We start from the raw sequence: 18,886 nt of genomic DNA, 5'->3' as shown, positions 1-18,886 counted from the left end.
AAAAAAAAAAAAAAAGAAGTTATCCAGTCAACTGCCCTAGATCTGTACCTAAGTGGCTGAGCAGGTGAGAATGATTTAAAGGGCTCCTGGAGGGGGTACCTGGGTGGCTCAGTCATTAAGCATCTGCCTTCGGCTCAGGTCATGATCCCAGGGTCCTGGGATCGAGCCCCGCATCAGGCTCCCTGCTCCGCGGGAAGCCTGCTTCTCCCTCTCCCACTCCCCCTGCTCGTGTTCCCTCCCTGGCTGTGTCTCTCTTTGTTAAATAAATAAATAAAATCTTTAAATAAATAAATAAATAAATAAAGGGTTCCTGGAGCATAACTACTACGTGCTTATTTCAAATGTTCTTATAAGACTATTTAATGACATGGAAAATTTTCATGGTATAATATGAAGAGAAAAAAGGTAGTTATAAAACTTTGCATGTAGGGGGGCACCTGGGTGGCTCAGTCATTAAGCGTCTGCCTTCGGCTCAGGTCATGATCCCAGGGTCCTGGGATCGAGCCCCGCATAGGGCTCCCTGCTCGGCGGGAAGCCTGCTTCTCCCTCTCCCACTCCCCCTGCTTGTGTTCCCTCTCTCTGTCAAATAAATAAAAAATCTTTAATAAAAAAAACCCAAAAACCTTTGCATGTAGGAGTTAGAAACACATTAGATTTAAGCACAGCAATGTGGATAGATCCTAAGAACATGGTGTTGGTTAAAAAGGAAAACAAGAGAAATATAGCACAAATCCATTATGAAAATTGAAAACAAAGGCATATCTAAATCATACATTGACTATATTAGAATGTATACCTTTTGGCTGGGGAGGGGAGAGGCCAAAAAAAAGAAAAAAGTGAAAGGCCTTTATGAGACCAGAGATGATAATATGCCCTGAATGGATGGGTAGATCTGATTTAGCCAGGCACTCAAGGGCCAGAAATAACAATCCAAAAAAACAAAAAACAAACAAAACCAAAAAATCCACCCAAGCAAAAAAAACAAACAGAAAGAAATGCTATATGCAGTATAATCTCAATAGTGTAATACATATTTGCATTTCAAACTGTGGTTTTTTTCTGGGTAGATTTGAATGACATTTTTTTCTTCTTTCACGTTTCTGTGTTTCTGAATTTCCTAAATTTTCTATGATAAGCATATCTTATTACATAATCACAAAAAATGTAATAACAGAGGCCTTTTTTTTTTTATATAAGTATAGCCATGTTTATTTGTCAATCATACCTCAATAAAGCTGGGGGAAAATTTTTTTTCAAAAAAGATAGCCATGGGCGCCTGGGAGGCTCAGTTGGTTAAGCGACTGCCTTCGGCTCAGGTCATGATCCTGGAGTCCCTGGATCGAGTCCCGCATCGGGCTCCCTGCTCGGCAGGGAGTCTGCTTCTCCCTCTGACCTTCCTCCCATCTCTGTCTCTCATTCTCTCTCTCTCTCAAATAAATAAATAAAATCTTTAAAAAAAAAAAAAGATAGCCATGATGAGCATTGGGTGGGGACACATAGGATTGTTGAATCCATTGTACACCTGAAACCAACACTGTATGTTAACTATACTGGAATTTTAAAAAATAAATAAATAAACAAGGACAGCCATGGAAAGAAATACTACTACGTCATTATTCAAAAGAATGAGGTGGATCTACATGTACTAACATAGAAAGAAGGCTATAAATTTAATAAATTGATAGAAGGCTATCAGTTTAAAAAAACTGAAGAGTAAGCAAGGAGTAATGTATTTATCATGACCCTGCATCTGTGCAAAGTATGTGTATGTTATACACACGTTATTTATACATGTATCTATGGTGTGTATGTATATATTACCATATATACAAACATACATGCATGTGGTATTTAGATATGGTGGTCTGTGTATAGAAAAATAAACTAGCAGGGTGCCTGGCTGGCTCAGTCAGAAGAGCATGAGAATCTCGATCTCTGGGTCGTCAGTTTGAGCCCCATGTTGGGTGTAGAGATTACTTAAAAAAAATAAAAACAAAATCTTTTTTTTTTTTTAAGATTTTATTTATTTGTCAGAAAGAGAGAGAGAGAGAGCACAAGCAGAGGGAGTGACAGGCAGAGGGAGAAGCAGGCTCCCCACTGAGCAAGAAGCCCCAGGACCCTGGGATCATGACCAGAGCCAAAGGCAGATGCTTAACGGACTGAGCCACCCAGGCATCCCAAAAAACAAAATCTTTAAAAAAAAAAAAAAGAAAAGAAAAGAAAAGATGGGGCGCCTGGGTGGCCCAGTCTGCCCAGTTAAGCGTCTGTCTTTGGCTCAGGTCATGATCCCGGGGTCCAGGGATCGAGTCCCGCATCAGACTCCCTGCTCCGCGGGAGGCCTGCTTTTCCCTCTCCCACTCCCCCTGCTTGTGTTCCCTCTCTGGCTGTCTTTCTCTCTGTCAAATAAATAAAACCTTTATTTATTTATTTATTTATTTATTTATTTATTTATTTATTTGACAGACAGAGACATAGCGAGAGAAGGAACACAAGCAGGGGGAGTGGGAGAGGGAGAAGCAGGCTTCCTGCAGAGCGGGGAGCCCGACGCGGGGCTCGATCCCAGGACCCCGGGATCATGACCTGAGCCAAAGGCAGACGCTTAATGACTGAGCCACTCAGGCGCCCCTAAATAAAATCTTTAAAAAAAAAAAGAAAAGAAAATATGCTAGAACGTTGGTACTCAGCTTTGGCTAGATAGTAGAATCACCTCAAGAGATATTTTTTCTTTTTTTTTCTAAGATTTTATTTTTAAGTAATCTCCACACCCAACATGGGACTCAGACTCACAACCCCAAGATCAAAAGTTGCATGCTTAGAGTGCCTGGGTGGCTCCATCAGTTAAGCGTTCAATTCTTGATTTCGGCTCAAGTCATGATCTCAGGGTCGTGAGATCAAGCCCCAAGTTGGGCTCCAAGCTGAGTGTGGAGCCTGCTTAAGATTCTCTCTCCCTCTCCCTCTCTCCACTGCCCCCTCAATAAATTAATTAATTAATTAAAACAAAACAAAACAAAAGTTGCATGCTCTACCCACTGAGCCAGCCAGGCTCCCCCTGAAGAGCTTTTTAAAGCCCGATGCCCAGTCCACATCTCAGACCAATTAAATTACAATCTCTGGGGGCTGGCACCAGGCTTGTCTCCTTAAAGCTCCCAGGGCCATTCCAACCAGCAGTGAAGGCCAAGAGCACTGCTCTAAAAGGAACCACCCACTTCAATCTGTTCACAGTGGATCCTTTAAAGGAGTGGAACTGGGGAAGGAGAATCTCCGGTTTGTATGTTTCTCCGTTGTTTGAATTTTTACAGCAAATGTTACTCTTATATTTAGTGAGAGAGAAAGAGCGATAACAAGGGGATAGGGGAGGAGGATATCCTGCCTCCTGGCTATGAAGTAGTTACCACCGTTTTCCCTGTTACCTACCTCAGGTGGGCTGCTATATGGGGTCGTGGAGCTTGGATTTAATCCATTGGGCTTTTCTAACACCACCTGTTCAAAGAAAAATAAAACTGGTAGTCAAAACAGCCCATAAAACCAACTTTGAAACATTAATCTCCTAAGATCTCAAATCTTAGATAGAATAAAAGAAAGAGATGGAGAAGATAGAGCAAGAAGAGGAAGGGGAAGTGAAGGAGGAAGACGAAGAAGAAAAGGAAGGAAGGCAAGTAGGAAGGCAGGTAGGCAGGCAGGAAGGGAAAAAAGACTTTGAGTGCTCTGTGGAAAATGGAGGAGAGGGAGTGGAGAAACGTGTGTGGCCTTGAAAGGGAATACTGTAGCCTTGCAGGGAGGATGCAGGGATCCTCAGGCTAAAACCTTTCAGCAGACAGGAAAACATGCAGGCTGACTCCTGGAAGCCCAGGGGATACAAGCAGCCGCCTGCCACCAACAAAGAGCTCCCATTGCCCCTCGGGGATCCTGACAAGGTTTGACGAAGCATAAAGCGAAAGGTGAAGCGGCCTTTGCTGCAATCCTTTCCAACCCAAAGCCTGATTATTCATCATATGACTGCTGGTCTGTGCAAGCAAGGGCCCTGGACTTTTGGGCCAGTCTCTGAGCACATCAGGCTCTTCAGTCACCTGACAAAGCACCTCCCAGCAGCCAGATGTGAGCTCGGGCAGTGAAAGTCCTATTTCAGTCACAGCAAAGCGAGTTGGGGGAATGGCCACACAAGCTTCAGGCACGCTCATTCCAGAGAGGAGCCCTGCCGCCTCTAGGTGCCAGGTCACAGTTTCCCTCAGGAGAATGAGGGCAGGGGCTACTGGAGGAAGACTACCCCCTCCCGAACCAAATGCAAATGAAGGAGCTATAACTCAGCCTCTAAAGGAGGATGAGGGTGAAATGGAAGAGACAGGTCTCTTCTCCTGAGGTCAGTTCTAGCCTCCAATTTTTTTTTATTTTTTATTTTTTAGATTTTATTTAGTTCGACAGAGAGAGACACAGCGAGAGAGGGAACACAAGCAGGGGGAGTGGGAGAGGGAGAAGCAGGCCCCCCGCGGAGCAGGGAGCCCGATGCGGGGCTCGATCCCAGGACCCTGGGATCACGACCTGAGCTGAAGGCAGACGCCTAACGACTGAGCCACCCAGGCACCCCTAGCCTCCAATTTTAGAAAAGCTGAATAGCAAGATCCCAGGGTTATCCATCCATCTCAAGAAGACCTCGCCTCTAGGTTCAATATGACATTTACTGATGATCTTCTGCATCCTTGACCCTCTGCTGAGTGTGGGGATACAGAGCTGGGGTGGGGGTGAACCCTAACCTCACGGAGCGTCTTGTGCCAGGGCAGAGACCGCTACATACACAAATAACAGACAAGGACCAAGACCTCCAATTCACACCACAGTGTCACCCCAATTCAGTATGATGGACTTACGAGAAGTTTGCATTTATAGGTAATTGTCTGCTTTATAAGACACTGTGTTGCAAAAAGACTGATCACAGAATCCTCACAGAAAAGAGGTTTTGCCAATAACTTCATGTAGTTTTATTTACATGAATTCCATTTTTACACAGTGTTTTCGGAACCGGTATACTTCTCTATAGGCTGATATGTGGAAACGCAAGTGCCCACCTGCTGGAGAGCACTACTAAAGTCGTGAGCACTCTGAGAAGCCAATATTGCCTGTATTTGCGCCATCCCCGGAGAATCGCAATGCCGAATCTCCCACCGCGTGATGCAAACGGGACTACCCGGCACAACCTCTTCCACTGACCATTTCCCATTACCTGTATCTCCTGTCCATGGAGACAATCTCCTGGATCTCTGTCAAGCTTGCTACTTATGTCCTCCCGGAGCTTCTGCAGGCAGTTCCGGGCCTGGGAGGGGAGGGCAAGAAGCCTTAGCTTTGGGAAAAAGGCAAGAGAGCATACCACCTCACCCAGCTTTGTGCCCATCCCCAACCCATACTCCTAGGAGCCAGGTACTGTCCTTAGCACTGGCTGGGGGAAGGAGGGACCCCAGGCAAGTCCCTCCTACACAAACAGGAAACCCTGCCCTGCCGGAGCTAATATTCTTGTTGCAGAAACACACAACGCAAAAGGCAAACATGTGGAACATGTATTATGTTATTACATGACGACGAGTGCCGAGGAGCCAACAGGAGCCGGGGGAGGGTCAGGAAAAGCTGGGGAAAAGAGACTGGCAGTTTTAGAGACAATGGCCAGGGTACAGTGCTGGGCCCATGGTAATCAATAAATATGTGTTGATGAATGGATCGGCTGATTATTGGAAGGGTCGGAAATGATACTTGACTCAAGGGGCCTGGTGGCACTTTGGGTATAAAGGGAGCAGATGGGAGAGAACCAGACCCTACAAAAGAAGGGAGCCAAAAAAATGGGAAGTTCCCTCAGAGGGAGGGGTGCCCACCTCCTGGATGTACTGCACCTCACTCTTCAGCTGCTTGATATTCTTCTCATGGATCATCTTATCTCCAGACCTCCCCTTCAAGTATACCTGCAATCAGGAAAATGGTACTGTTCAGTTACGGAACCTCCTGATCAGTTAATGCCCCCCAGGCAGGCTCATACACTGCTGCTGGGAGGGCCAATTGTTACCGCCTTTCTGGGAGCCAATTCGACGATTCAAATCAGAAGGCTTAGAACTATACTTACTCCTTGACCTATCAAATCTACTTCTGGAAATTTATCCTAAGGAAGTAAATTTAGCCAAACTGGCATAAACGCTCACATATATATGTAAATTTATGCAAAGGAAGTTGTAAAAAGGGATTTACACATTTTTCTCTATACATGCTTCAATCTTTTACAATTAAGAAAATATTTATTACCTGTATTATAGAACACATACACAATTTAGTAACATATGTTCAACAAAATATTGTTTATGAATGCAAAACTGGAAATAGGCATAATGTCCCACAATGGGGGATTACTTATATCGTGGTGTGTCTGTAATAGCAAACTATGCAGCCATCAGAATACCAGACATTTACATTTATGGACACAGAAGATGTTATAAACCAACATTAAAGCATTAAAGTGTGTGGGGGGGCAAGCAAATTGTAGAACAGAATATATATAATACAATCTAACTTTTGAAAAAATACACATATATAGGAAAATGTCTGAGAGGATACACAATAAAGTAGTAACAACAATGATTACATCAATAGAATTATGGGGTAGTTTTGCTTTCTTTAAGGGCCATGGAATGACTTTAAATAAGAAAAAGAAATTAATTAAAGGCATTAAGATTGAAAAGAAAGAGGAAATACTACCTCCATTTGCAGATGAAGTGATCATTTATATAGAATACCCTAAGGAATCCACTACAAAACTCTTAGAGGCTGTAGCAAGGTTGTAGGATTTAAGATCAATATACAAAAGGGGCGCCTGGGTGGCTCAGTCGTTAAGGTCTGCCTTCGGCTCACGTCATGATCCCGGGGTCCTGGGATCGAGCCCCACATCCGGCTCCCTGTTCAGCAGGAAGCCTGCTTCTCCCTCTCCCACTCCCCCTGCTTGTGTTCCCTCTCTCGCTGTGTCTCTCTCTCTGTCAAATAAATAAATAAAATCTTAAAAAAAAAAAGATCAATATACAAAAAATAACTGTATTTCTATACAGTAGCAAGGAACAATCTGAAATGGAATTTAAAAATAATTCTTTACAATAGCAACAAAAAGAAAAAATACTATGTGGATGGAGCTAGAGTATATTATGCTAAGTGAAATAAGTCGGTCAGAGAAAGACAAATACCATATGATTTCACTCATACGTGGAATTTAAGAAACAAAACAGATGAACATACAGGAAGAGAAGGAAAAATAAGATAAAAACAGGGAAACAAACCAAAGAGACTCTTAACTCTAGGAAACAAACTGAGGGCTGCTGGAGGGGGGGATGGGGTAACTGGGTGATGGGCATTAAGGAGGGCAGTTGATGTAATGAGCACTGGGTGTTATATGCAACTGAAGAATCACCAAATCCTACCCCTGAAACTAATAATACACTGTATGTTAACTAAACTGAATTTAAATAAAAATTTTAAAAAGAAAACATACTTAGAAATAAATTTAACAAAGTTCAAGACTTGTATTTTGAAAATTAGAGAATATTGTTCAAAAAAATAAAAGAAGGCCTAAAAAAATGAACAAACATACCATTTTTGTGGATTGGAAAACTTAATATTGTTAAGATGGTAATACTCCCCAAACTGATCTACAGTTTCAATATAATTCCTATCGAAATCCAAGCTGGCTTCTTTGCAGAAACTGACCAACTGATCCTAAAATTCATATGGAAATACAAAGGACTCTGAATAGCTAAAACAATCCTGAAAAATAACAAAATTACAAATATTAATAAATATTAACAAAATTAACAAAGCTACAGTAATCAAGGCAGTGTGGAACTGGCATAAGGAGAAGACCCATAAATCAATGGAATACAACTGAGAGTCCAGAAACAATAATAATACAATAAAAATACACTAAACTGATTTTTGACAGGACGCCAAGACAATTCAATGGGGAAAGAACAGTCTTTCCAACAAATGATGCTGGTTTAAGTGAAAGAAACCAGACACAAAGGCCACATGTTCTAGGATTCCATTTCCATGAGATGTCTAGAAGAAGCAAATCCACAGAGACAGAGAATAGATTGGTGATTGCCAGGAGCAGGAAAAGAGTGACTGAAAATGTTCTGGAATTAATAGTGGTGATGATTGCCACAATCTGTAAACATACTAAAAACCTGAATAAATAAATGGATATCCACATGGAAAAGAATGATACTGGACCTCTTCCTTATACCATACACAAAAATTAACCCAAAATGGGTCATAGACCTATTCATAAGAGCTAAAACCATAATTCTTTGAAGAAAACACAGGAATAAATCTTTGTGACCTTGGGTTAGGCAAAACCTTCTTAGATAGGACACCAAAAACACAATAAAAGAAAAAATATATATAAGTTGGATTACATCAAATTAAAAACTTTTGTTTCAAAGGACATCAGTAAGAAAGTGAAAAACAAAACAAAACACAGAGTGGGAAAATTTTTTTCTTAATATTTCCAAGTCAGGGTGGGAGGATGGGTTAGCCTGGTGATGGGTATTAAAGAGGGCACGTTCTGCATGGAGTACTGGGTATTATACACAAACAGTGAATCATGGAACACTACATCAAAAACTAATGATGTAATGTATGGTGATGAACATAAAATAATAAAATTTTTTTTAAAAGTTACAAAAAAAATTTTTCCAAGTCATATATATCATAAGGGTCTAGTCAGTATCCAGAATATATAAGGAACCCTTACATCTCAAAAATTAAAACACAATTGACTTAACAAAAATGACAATATTTTATTTATAATATTCATATGCCAAACTCTTTTTGGCAAATTTAATTAATTATCATTAAAAGTCTTTTGGACTATTCACTGCTATTTAAAAATTCAAATATAGCGAGGGTAACACCATGGAGAAAGTGCGGCCACATTCATTACTTGTACCTACACATAAACTCTTTAAACACAACTGAATTTTTAAATGGGCAAAGGATTTGAATAAATATTTCTCCAAAGAAGATACACAAATAGGCAATAAGCATATGAAAGCATGTCATCAGGGAAATGCAAATGAAAACCACAAGATACGGCTTCATATGCAATAGGAAGGCTATAATCAAAAAGACAGATAATAACAAGTGTTGGTAAGGATATAAAGAAACTGGAACCCTCCTACACTGCTGGTGAGAATATAAAGTAGAACAAATGTTTTGAGAAAAACTCTGGTAGTTCCTCAAAAGATTAAATATAGAGTTACCAAATGACCTAGCAATTCCACTCCTAGGTAGATACAAAGAAAACCGAAAACATATGTTCACACAAAAACCTGCACTTGAATATTCATAGTAGCATAATAGCCAGACAGTGGAAATAACCCAAATGTTCATCAACGGATGAGTGGGTAACAGAATGTCATATATCCATTCAAGGGAATGTTATTTAACCATTAAAAGGATTAAGTACTGATATATGTTACAACATGGTTGGATCTTGAAACTATTATGCTAAGTGAAAGAAGCCAGACACAAAGTCCACATGTTCTAGGATTCCATTTACGTGAGATGTCTAGAAGAAGCAAACCCACAGAGACAGAGAATAGATTGGTGATTGCCAGGAGCAGGAAAAGAGTAACTGAAAATATTCTGGAATTAATAGTGGTGATGATTGCCACAATCTGTGAACATACTCAAAACCTGAATTGTACACTTTAACTGAATCGACTGTATGGTATGTGAATTATGTCTCGAAGAGCTGTTTTTAAAAAAGAATTAACAGGGGCCTGGGTGGCTCAGTTGGTTAAGCGACTGCCTTCGGCTCAGGTCATGATCCTGGAGTCCCGGGATCGAGTCCTGCATCGGACTCCCTGCTGAGCAGGGAGTCTGCTTCTCCCTCTGATCCTCCCCCCTCTCATGCTCTCTCTCTCTGTCTCATTCTCTCTCTCAAATAAATAAATAAAATAAATAAATAAAATCTTTAAAAAAAAATAAATAACAAATAAATAAAAATTAAAAAGAATTAACAAAAACTGTTCTATTAAAAAAAAATAGTAAGTTCCCTAACCACACCTCCCACCTGTCTCCACAACCTCCAGCAGCTAAATATGGATAGTGGGATAGGCACCTAGAAAGGTCATCCCATCCATCCTCATGCCTACGGCTGAGTTGCACCAAAGTCACTACACACGGACTATGGTCTCCTGGTGTTAATTATCTTTCCAGGAAAATACCCAGGAACTAGCATTGAGTCTGGTTCCTCCTAGTCAAACCACAGTCAAACCCCGTGGCAAAGTCTGCTGCTCCCTCTCACATGCCTGTCAGGAGAAAGAGGGGAGAGAGAAAGAGTGGAGGTGAACAAAGCTCACCTTAATGATCTCCTCATGGCCATCACTGGACTCCACCAGTTCTGAGGCCAGGGAATGACTGGCTGAGCGGCCAGACACCACAGCATAGGTCTTCCTGCCCGCCTGCCAGAGAGGGAGAGAGAGAGAAATGGCTCAGAAATCATGACAAGCCCAGAACTTCTGCCCCTTGACCAATGCAGAAGACCTGCTCCTCAGAAGATGTAAAGGGTTAGTCTGATTGTCCCCGCCAAAAATTCATTTCAGAACCTCTACCAGAAGCCACCCAGCAGCAACACCGGACGGGGGAAATTAGCAGAAATTGCAGTTAGTTTTACTTTTAGTGGGGTCTCCCCATCCCCAAAGCAGCGCACAATGCGGAGGTCAGGTGGTGTGTCTGAAAGGAGGTGATCCTGAGCGGCAGCAGAGATGGTTCCAGGCAGCACTGGCTTGGGAAGGCAGCAGCAAGGAAGGAAAACTGGCTGAGGGGGGAGGTCTCACGCCACCAGAAACCTCGATACCTTCTGGGCTAAGTGTTCAAGTTCATCTCCTGTCAGTTCACTTTGTAGAGCCAGCCTGAGAATGTCCACGCTGCCCTAATAATGACAATGACAGCAACAATAACCCCTTACCTTTACGGTCCACGACTGGGACTTTGCCAGTCCTGTGGAGTGGGCCTTATTATCACCACTTAACAGACAGCAAAGTTGAGGTCTGGAGAGGTGACGTTAGCCCGCCTAAGATCAGTCACTCCTGGGTGGCAGGATGTCTCTGGGGCCTCTGACAGTGCTCTGTATACCACACCAGAGACTACACAGCATGCTGCTCCATGAAGCTCCAGAGGGGCTAGCAACCCTGGTCCTCGGATTACAGCACATTGCACGCATTCCCGTTTCCCCAGCCTTGAAGAAGGCATCCCCAATCCAGGGTTCCTGCACCTGACAGCCAACCAGGAAGCTACAGACGCACTTTCCAAGACTAGGATAGCCTCCTTCTTGAACCAAACTATAGGGCAGTAGTTGAATCCAAACCACCCCTTTTTTTTTAAGATTTACTTATTTAGGGGCACCTGGGTGGCTCAGTCATTAAGCATCTGCCTTCGGCTCAGGTCATGATCCCAGGGTCCTGGGATCGAGCCCTTCATTGGGCTCCCTGCTCAGCGGGAGGCCTGCTTCTCCCTCTCCCACTCCTCTGCTTGTGTTCCCTCTCTCGCTGTCTCTCTCTGTCAAATAAATAAAATCTTAAAAAAAAAAAAAAAAGATTTACTTATTTATTTGAGAGAGAGAGTTGAGGGGGAGAGAGACACAGGAACTTAAGCAAACTCAGCACTAAGCACGGAGGCCAGTGCTGGGCTCAATCTCACCACCTGATCACCTGATCATAACCTGAGCCAAAACCAAGAGTCAGAAGCTTAACTGACTGCGCCACCCAGGCGCCCCCAAGCCCCTATTTTTATAAGGCATACAGAAATTATCCAAATGAAAGCAGGCAAGACAATAGGTATCTATCTACAGATGAGTCTAATTTCAAAGGAAGAAGCAGGTTTTCTTTTCTAACTCAAAGGAGGTTTAAAAAACAAACTGTGGGGGTGCCTGGGCGGCTCAGTCGTTAAGTGTCTGCCTTTGGCTCAGGTCATGATCCCAGGGTCCCGGGATCGAGTCCCACATCTGGCTCCCTGCTGGGTTAGCCTGCTTCTCCCTCTCCCTCTGCCTGCCTCTCTGCCTACTTATGCTCTCTCTCTGTCAAATAAATATATAAAATCTTTTTTAAAAAAATAAAAAATAAAAAACAAAATGTGGGGCAAATAGAACACATTAAGAGGGAAATCATACGGGGCGCCTGGGTGGCTCAGTCGTTGAGCGTCTGCCTTCGGCTCAGGTCATGATCCCAGGATCCTGGGATCGAGCCCCGCATCGGGCTCCCCACTCAGCGGGAGGCCTGCTTCTCCCTCTCCCACTCCCCCCTGCTTGTGTTCCCTCTCTCGCTGTCAATCTCTCTGTCAAATAAATAAATAAATAAAATCTTAAAAAAAAAAAAGAGGGAAATCATATGGTAAATGGAAAAATTAGGTGCTGAAGATCTGGGGAGATAACAACATTGAGAGAGGGTCACCAAGGCAGAGAGGACCCAACTCTGCCATAACCTGTGTTATGTGTAGAGCTGGATGAGAGATTTAGCCACCACACTGGGCCTCTGGCTTGCACCAGAAAAACAAGGAGTTGGACTAAGTATCTCTAAGGTTCCTTCCAGCTTTAATACAATGAGAGCATGAAAAGGGAGTATATGCTTCCCCCAGGCAATGATGGGAAGATGGGGGCTGAGCTACCCAAGGATAAAAGGGATCTTGAGATCCAGGAGTATAAATGCCATCTTACCCTTAACAGGTTTTAAGGAACCCTCCTAACATTCCAAATGTCTGGTGGAAGGAAAGGAGGAAGAAAGAATGTGCCTAACTGAGGGAGCTGGGAGAAGCTTCTCTGGGCAGGGAATAGTCCTTCCTATTCAAGGAAGAAAACTTGGGACAGAAGAAATCAGTCTCTGTGGTCAGATACTTAACTCTCAGTGTTCTCCTTATAAAATGGCAACACTACCCTCTAACACTACTAGGGTTTTTTTGTTGAAAATTAACTGAAAGTGTATGGAGGTTGTTCTCTGCCACATAAGAGAGAGGTACTCAAATATTAGCCTCCTCCTACTTCTTGAAATGAACCCAAATTTGGGACAGATGGAAGACACTCCCACATGGCCCTTCAACCTTCCCAATCCTAGCAATGTAGCTGCTTTTACAAAAATACTTAATTCCTACCAAATACAAGTTAGGTCCTTAGTGGGGGCATTTCAGGCCCTCCGGAGCCTAGGTCAACTCACTTCTTCTGTTACTGCTTCTCAAAGCCCCTGGCCCAGTACATCTCACCTCAGTGACTTGGCTTTCACCATTTGTCTTAAATGTCCTTTCTTCCCATTTTCACATGGGGCATCTACCAGGCCCTCCAGAATTCACACTGAAATCCACATCTTGCATGACTCTTCCCTACATCCAGTGGGAACACCCTCCCAGCTCCCTCAGCATCACAGGGCCTCCCGTGGCACCTGCCTCTCAGTTATTTATGTTCCATGAGGAATTGCCCCTTCTGTTAACTCCTTGTGGGCTGCTGTCTGCCACAGTCCTTTACACAGGTAAGTATTTTCTGAATGTATATGAGTGCTCCATGACATCTAGGTCAAGAGAACATTACACAAGAAAGAAGAGGAAATGATTTCAAAATAGCCAGAGTGGCTGCCAACTCTTTTTTCCCCAGGACACAGACAGGCACTTAGGTTAAAACATCTCTCCATACCGGGAGGCAGCTGGGGAAAGCTGGGGCATCCCTCAGCCAAAATAAAGGGGTTATTATAAGCTAATGAAGATCATCAAGTCTGGTTTATTGTATGAACCCAGGCATTCTAACTGAAAGAGCACAGACAACTAGGCTAGATGGAAGCCTTTGAGAAGTCATCTCACCCATTCATGTTATCAGAATTCCAGGTGGACAGGAGAAAGTAGGCAACTTGCAAAAGTACTCAAAGAAATAATGGCTGAAAACTTTCCAAATTTTGCAAAAGACATAAACCCGCAGATTCAAGGAGCTGAGCAAATCCCAAACACGATGAGCCCCCAAATCATGTCAAGACACATCATAATTAAACTTCTGATAACTAAAGACAAAGAAAAAATCTTTTCAAGTCAGAGAAAAAAATGCCACCTTACTTATAAGGGGAAAACACTCTGAATAAAAAGGAGATTTTTCATCAGAAACCAGGAAGACCAGGAGAAAATGGCACACTATTTTCAAGTACTGAAAAAAACCTCTTAATCAACAATCCTACGACCAAAAAATCTTCTTCATGAATGAGGGAGAAATCAAGATGTTCTCAGGTAAAGGAAAACTAAGAGAATTTGTTACCAATATAGCTACACTAAAAGAATGGCTGTAGGGGAACCTGGGTGGCTCAGATAGTTAAGTGTCCGACTATTGATTTTGCCTCAGGCCATGATCTCAGGGTCCTGAGATCAAGTCCTACATTGGGCTCTGTGCTCAGCGTGAAGTCTGCTTGTCCCTCTCCTTCTGCTCCTCCCCCCACTCTTGCACTCTCTCTCTGGAATAAATAATACAATCTTTTTTATTTTTATTTTTTATTTTTTAAAGATTTTATTTAGGGGCACCTGGGTGGCTCAGTTGGTTAAGTGACTGCCTTCAGCTCAGGTCATGATCCTGGAGTCCCTGGATCGAGTCCCGCATCGGGCTCCCCGTTCAGCAGGGAGTCTGCTTCTCCCTCTGACCCTCCCCCCTCTCATGTTCTCTCTATCTCATTCTCTCTCTCAAATAAATAAATAAAATCTTTGAAAAAAAAAAAAGATTTTGGGCGCCTGGGTGGCTCAGTCGGTTAAGCGACTGCCTTCGGCTCAGGTCATGATCCTGGAGTCCCAGGATCGAGTCCCACATCGGGCTCCCTGCTCAGCGGGGGGTCTGCTTCTCCCTCTCCCTCTGCCTGTTGCTTGTGTTCCCTCTCTCGCTGTGTCTCTCTCTGTCAAAAAAATAAATAAAATCTTAAAAAAAAAAAATGTTAGTGTATTCCTTATAATCTTTCTACGCTTATTTTTTAAAAACATCGTACTGTACAAAGTTATATACTTGCTTTTTCCCTTTAATATTACATTGTTAATTTCCATCATACTCAACATTCTTCAAAACTGGCTCTTAATGGCCACTAGTATGCCACTGAATAGATTAAACTAAATAAACTTAGGTATTCAAACTAAGCCCCCTCCCTTGCCCCCACTTTTGTAGATTACTGTCAAATTCTTTTTTTTTTTTTTAAGATTTTATTTATTTATTTGACAGAGAGAGAGAGGCAGGGAGAGAAGGAACACAAGCAGGGGGAGTGGGAGAGGGAGAAGCAGGCTTCCGGCAGAGCAGGAAGCCTGATGCGGGACTCGATCCCAGAATCCTGGGATCATGACCTGAGCCGAAGGCAGACGCTTAACGACTGAGCCACCCAGGCACCCCTCTTTTTATTTCTTATATATTTATTTTTTTATTTCGGAAAATATATTTTCTTTTGACAGTTAGAATGAGATGATACACAACAGTACCTAGATTACCACCAAATTTATTGCCTGGTCTGTTACCCCTCAAGCCCAAATGACTTTCTCTCTTCTTTGCAGAAAAAGAATCACATTTGGAACAGTTGGACCTGTGCTCAAACACTGATTCTGGCTTTCATTTGTTGTGTGTATTGATTTATTCTCCCTCAGCCTTAGCGTATTAGTTGGTAAGATGGACAGTATGATGATGCTTAAGTGAAAATATAGTGACTAAAACACATAAACAAAAGTTCCAGTTCCTCAAAATTTGATGTAATGCTCCTCTTCAAAATATTTGCCATAGCATATGCTTATCGCTAAAGTAAGAGAGTCTTGTTGGAAAAAGATGTATATTTACTTCTACCTCACACCATATACAAATATCAATTTCAAGTGGATTGCATATTTATTTATTTATTTATTTTAAATATTTTATTTATTTATTTGTCAGACAGAGAGTGAGCACAAGCAGGGGGAATGGCAGGCAGGAGCCTGATGTGGGACTCGATCCTAGCACCCTGGGATCACGACCTGAGCTGAAGGCAGAAGCTTAACTGACTGAGCCACCCAGGTGTCCCTGTATTGCAGATTTAAATGTAAAAAGCAAAAAATATCTTCCCCATAAAAAATTTGATAAATTGGACTATATTAAAGTTTTGAACTTTTGTTCATCAAAAGAGAGTGCATGACAATCCACAGAGCATAAGGTATTCACTCTATATATCTGGCAAAGAATATTCAGAATATATTAAGAATTCCTATAAAACAAAAAGACTAAATATAACATGGTCTCCTGGACTGGATCCTGGATCAGAAAAAGTACATTAGTGGAAAAACTAGCAAAATCCAAATAAAACCTATACTTTAGTTAATAGTCTTGTATCAACATTAATTTTCTTAGTTATGACAAAGGTACCATGGTTATGTAAGATGTTAACATTGGGGGAAACTGAGCAAAGAGTATATTGAGAATTCTCTGTAAAATCTTTGCAACTTTCCTATAAACTTAACTTAGTATTATTCCAAAATAAAAAGTTTACTTAAAGAAAGAGAGAGAGAGAAAGGGCAAGGAGGGAAAGAAAGGGAGAGAAAGCAGGTGCCCAACAGAAAAATGGACAAAAGACTTCAAAAGACACATCACATAAGAAGATATCGAAATGGTCAATAAACATCTGAAAAGGGTTCAGTCTCATTAGTCATTGTCACCAAAGAGCTAGACAATAACCACAAGGCAATACTACAAAATACCCATCAGAAAGACTACAAATGAGAGCAAAAAACCATTGTTGGGGGCTATGGAACAATTAGAACTCTCCTACACTGATGGTGGGATTGCTTGTTACCATAATTTCCTTGGAAACATCTACCAAAGATGAACATTTGCAAACCCTGTAGCACAGCAATTCTACTCCCAGTTATCTACCCAAGGGATGGGGTGGCTGGGTGATAGACATTGGGGAGGGTATGTGCTATGGTGAGTGCTGTGAATTGTGCAAGACTGTTGAATCACAGATCTGTACGTCTGAAACAAATAATGCAATATATGTTAAGAAAAAAAAAAAAGAAGAAGATAGCAGGAGGGGAAGAATAAAGGGGGGGAAATCGGAGGGGGAGACGAACCATGAGAGACGATGGACTCTGAAAAACAAACTGAGGGTTCTAGAGGGGATGGGGGTGGGAGGATGGGTTAGCCTGGTGATGGGTATTAAAGAGGGCACGTTCTGCATGGAGCACTGGGTGTTATATGCAAACAATGAATCATGCAACACTACATCAAAAACTAATGATGTAATGTGTGGTCATTAACATAACAATAAAAAAATTTTTAAAAAAGAAATGTATACCTATGTTCCCCCTAAAAACAAAAAAATTCTACTCATAAAAAAATGATACTAGAATGTTCACAGTAGCATTTCTCATAATAGCCCAAAATTAGAATTTATCCAAATGTTCAAGAAGAAAATGGATAGAGGCACCTGGATGGCTAAGTTGGTAGAGCATGCAACTCAATCTCAGGGTTGAAAGTTTGACCCCAGGATGGGTATAGAGATTACTTACTTACTTACATACAACCAAAAATTTTTTTTAAGGATTTTATTTATTTGAGAGAGAGAGAACTGTGGTAGGGAGGGGCAGGGCGGGGGGAGAAAGAGAGAGAGAGAGAGAGAAGCAGACTCCCTGCTGGGCAGGAAGCCCAATGCCAGGCTCGATCCCAGGACCCAGAGATCATGACCTGAGCTGAAGGCAGATGCTTAACCAACTGAGCCACCCAGGCGCCTCTTTATTTTCTTTTTTTAAAGATCTTATTTTTTTAAGACTTCTTTATTTTTAAAAATAAGAGAGAGAGTACATGGGGGAGGGGCAAAGAGAAAGAGTCTTAAGCAGACTCTGCACTGAGCACAGAGCCCAACATGGGGCTTCTCACAACCCTGAGATCACGACCTGAGTGAAAACCAAGAGTCGGCCTCGTAACCTACTGCACCACCCAGGCATCCCTAAAGATTTTATTTTATTTTTTAAAGATTTTATTTATTTATTTTAGAGAGAGAGAGACAGCATAAGCAAGAGGGGCAGAGGGAGAGGGAGAGAGAGAATCTCAAGCAAACTCCACACTGAGCATGGAGTCCAACACAGAGCTCAATCCCAGGACCCTGGGATCATGACCTGAGCTGAAACCAAGAGTCAGACACTTAACTGACTCTGCCACCCAGGGGCCCCTAAAGATTTTATTTTTAAGTAATCTCAACATCCACAACCCCGAGATCAAGAGTTGCATGCTCTTCTGACTAAGCCAGGTGCCCCTAAAACCACCCCCTTTTTTTTAAGATTTTTATTTATTTATTTGACAGAGAGAGACACAGCGAGAGAGGGAACACAAGCAGGGGGAGTGGGAGAGGGAGAAGCAGGCTTCCTGCTGAGCAGGGAGCCCGATGCGGGGCTCGATCCCAGGACTCTGGGATCATGACCTGAGCCGAAGGCAGACGCTTAACAACTGAGCCACCCAGCACCCCTAAGACCCCATTTTTAAAAAAATATTTTATTTATTTGTCAGAGAGAGAGCACAAGCAGGGGGAGCAGCAGGTAGAGGGAGAAGCAGGCTCCCTGCTGAGCAGGGAGCCCGATGCAGAACTCGATCCCAGGACCCTGGGATCATGACCTGAGCCAAAGGCAGATACTTAACCAACTGAGCCACCCAGGGGTCCCAAACCATATTCTTTTAAAAGATGTATTTGTTTATTTTAGAGAGAGAGTGAGCGAGCAAGCACGCGTTGAGGGAACAGGCAGAGGGAGAGGGAGAGAGAATCTTAAGCAGACTCTGTGCTGAGCACAGAGTCGGGCACAGGGCTTGATCTCATGACCTGAGCTGAAACCAAGAGTCATACGCTTAACCAACTGCACCACCCAG

General features: G+C 42.5%; 1 protein-coding gene across 2 annotated transcripts in view; it reads right to left on the bottom strand.

Moving 5' to 3' along the window:
• The window catches only part of TUFT1 (tuftelin 1), a 45,311-nt gene that overhangs the window by 12,651 nt on the left and 13,774 nt on the right, over window positions 1-18,886 (bottom strand). Inside the window, exons 2-6 of one of the 2 annotated variants that reach the window (XM_034990032.1) lie at window positions 10,877-10,951; window positions 10,380-10,481; window positions 5,856-5,942; window positions 5,216-5,305; window positions 3,415-3,480 (exon numbers count right to left, since the gene is read on the bottom strand). In XM_034990032.1, the coding sequence (XP_034845923.1) occupies window positions 3,415-3,480; window positions 5,216-5,305; window positions 5,856-5,942; window positions 10,380-10,481; window positions 10,877-10,951 (420 nt within the window). The remainder of the gene's footprint in view (window positions 1-3,414; window positions 3,481-5,215; window positions 5,306-5,855; window positions 5,943-10,379; window positions 10,482-10,876; window positions 10,952-18,886) is intronic. The other variant, XM_034990033.1, reaches the window with a different exon arrangement.

The sequence above is a fragment of the Mirounga leonina genome, unplaced genomic scaffold (genome assembly GCF_011800145.1).
Source record: "Mirounga leonina isolate KUSES-001 unplaced genomic scaffold, KU_Mleo_1.0 Mir_493, whole genome shotgun sequence".
In the NCBI taxonomy this organism is placed as follows: Eukaryota; Metazoa; Chordata; class Mammalia; order Carnivora; family Phocidae; genus Mirounga; species Mirounga leonina.
Note: the sequence above shows the minus strand (reverse complement) of the source record. Positions and strands in the feature narration are given on the sequence as shown.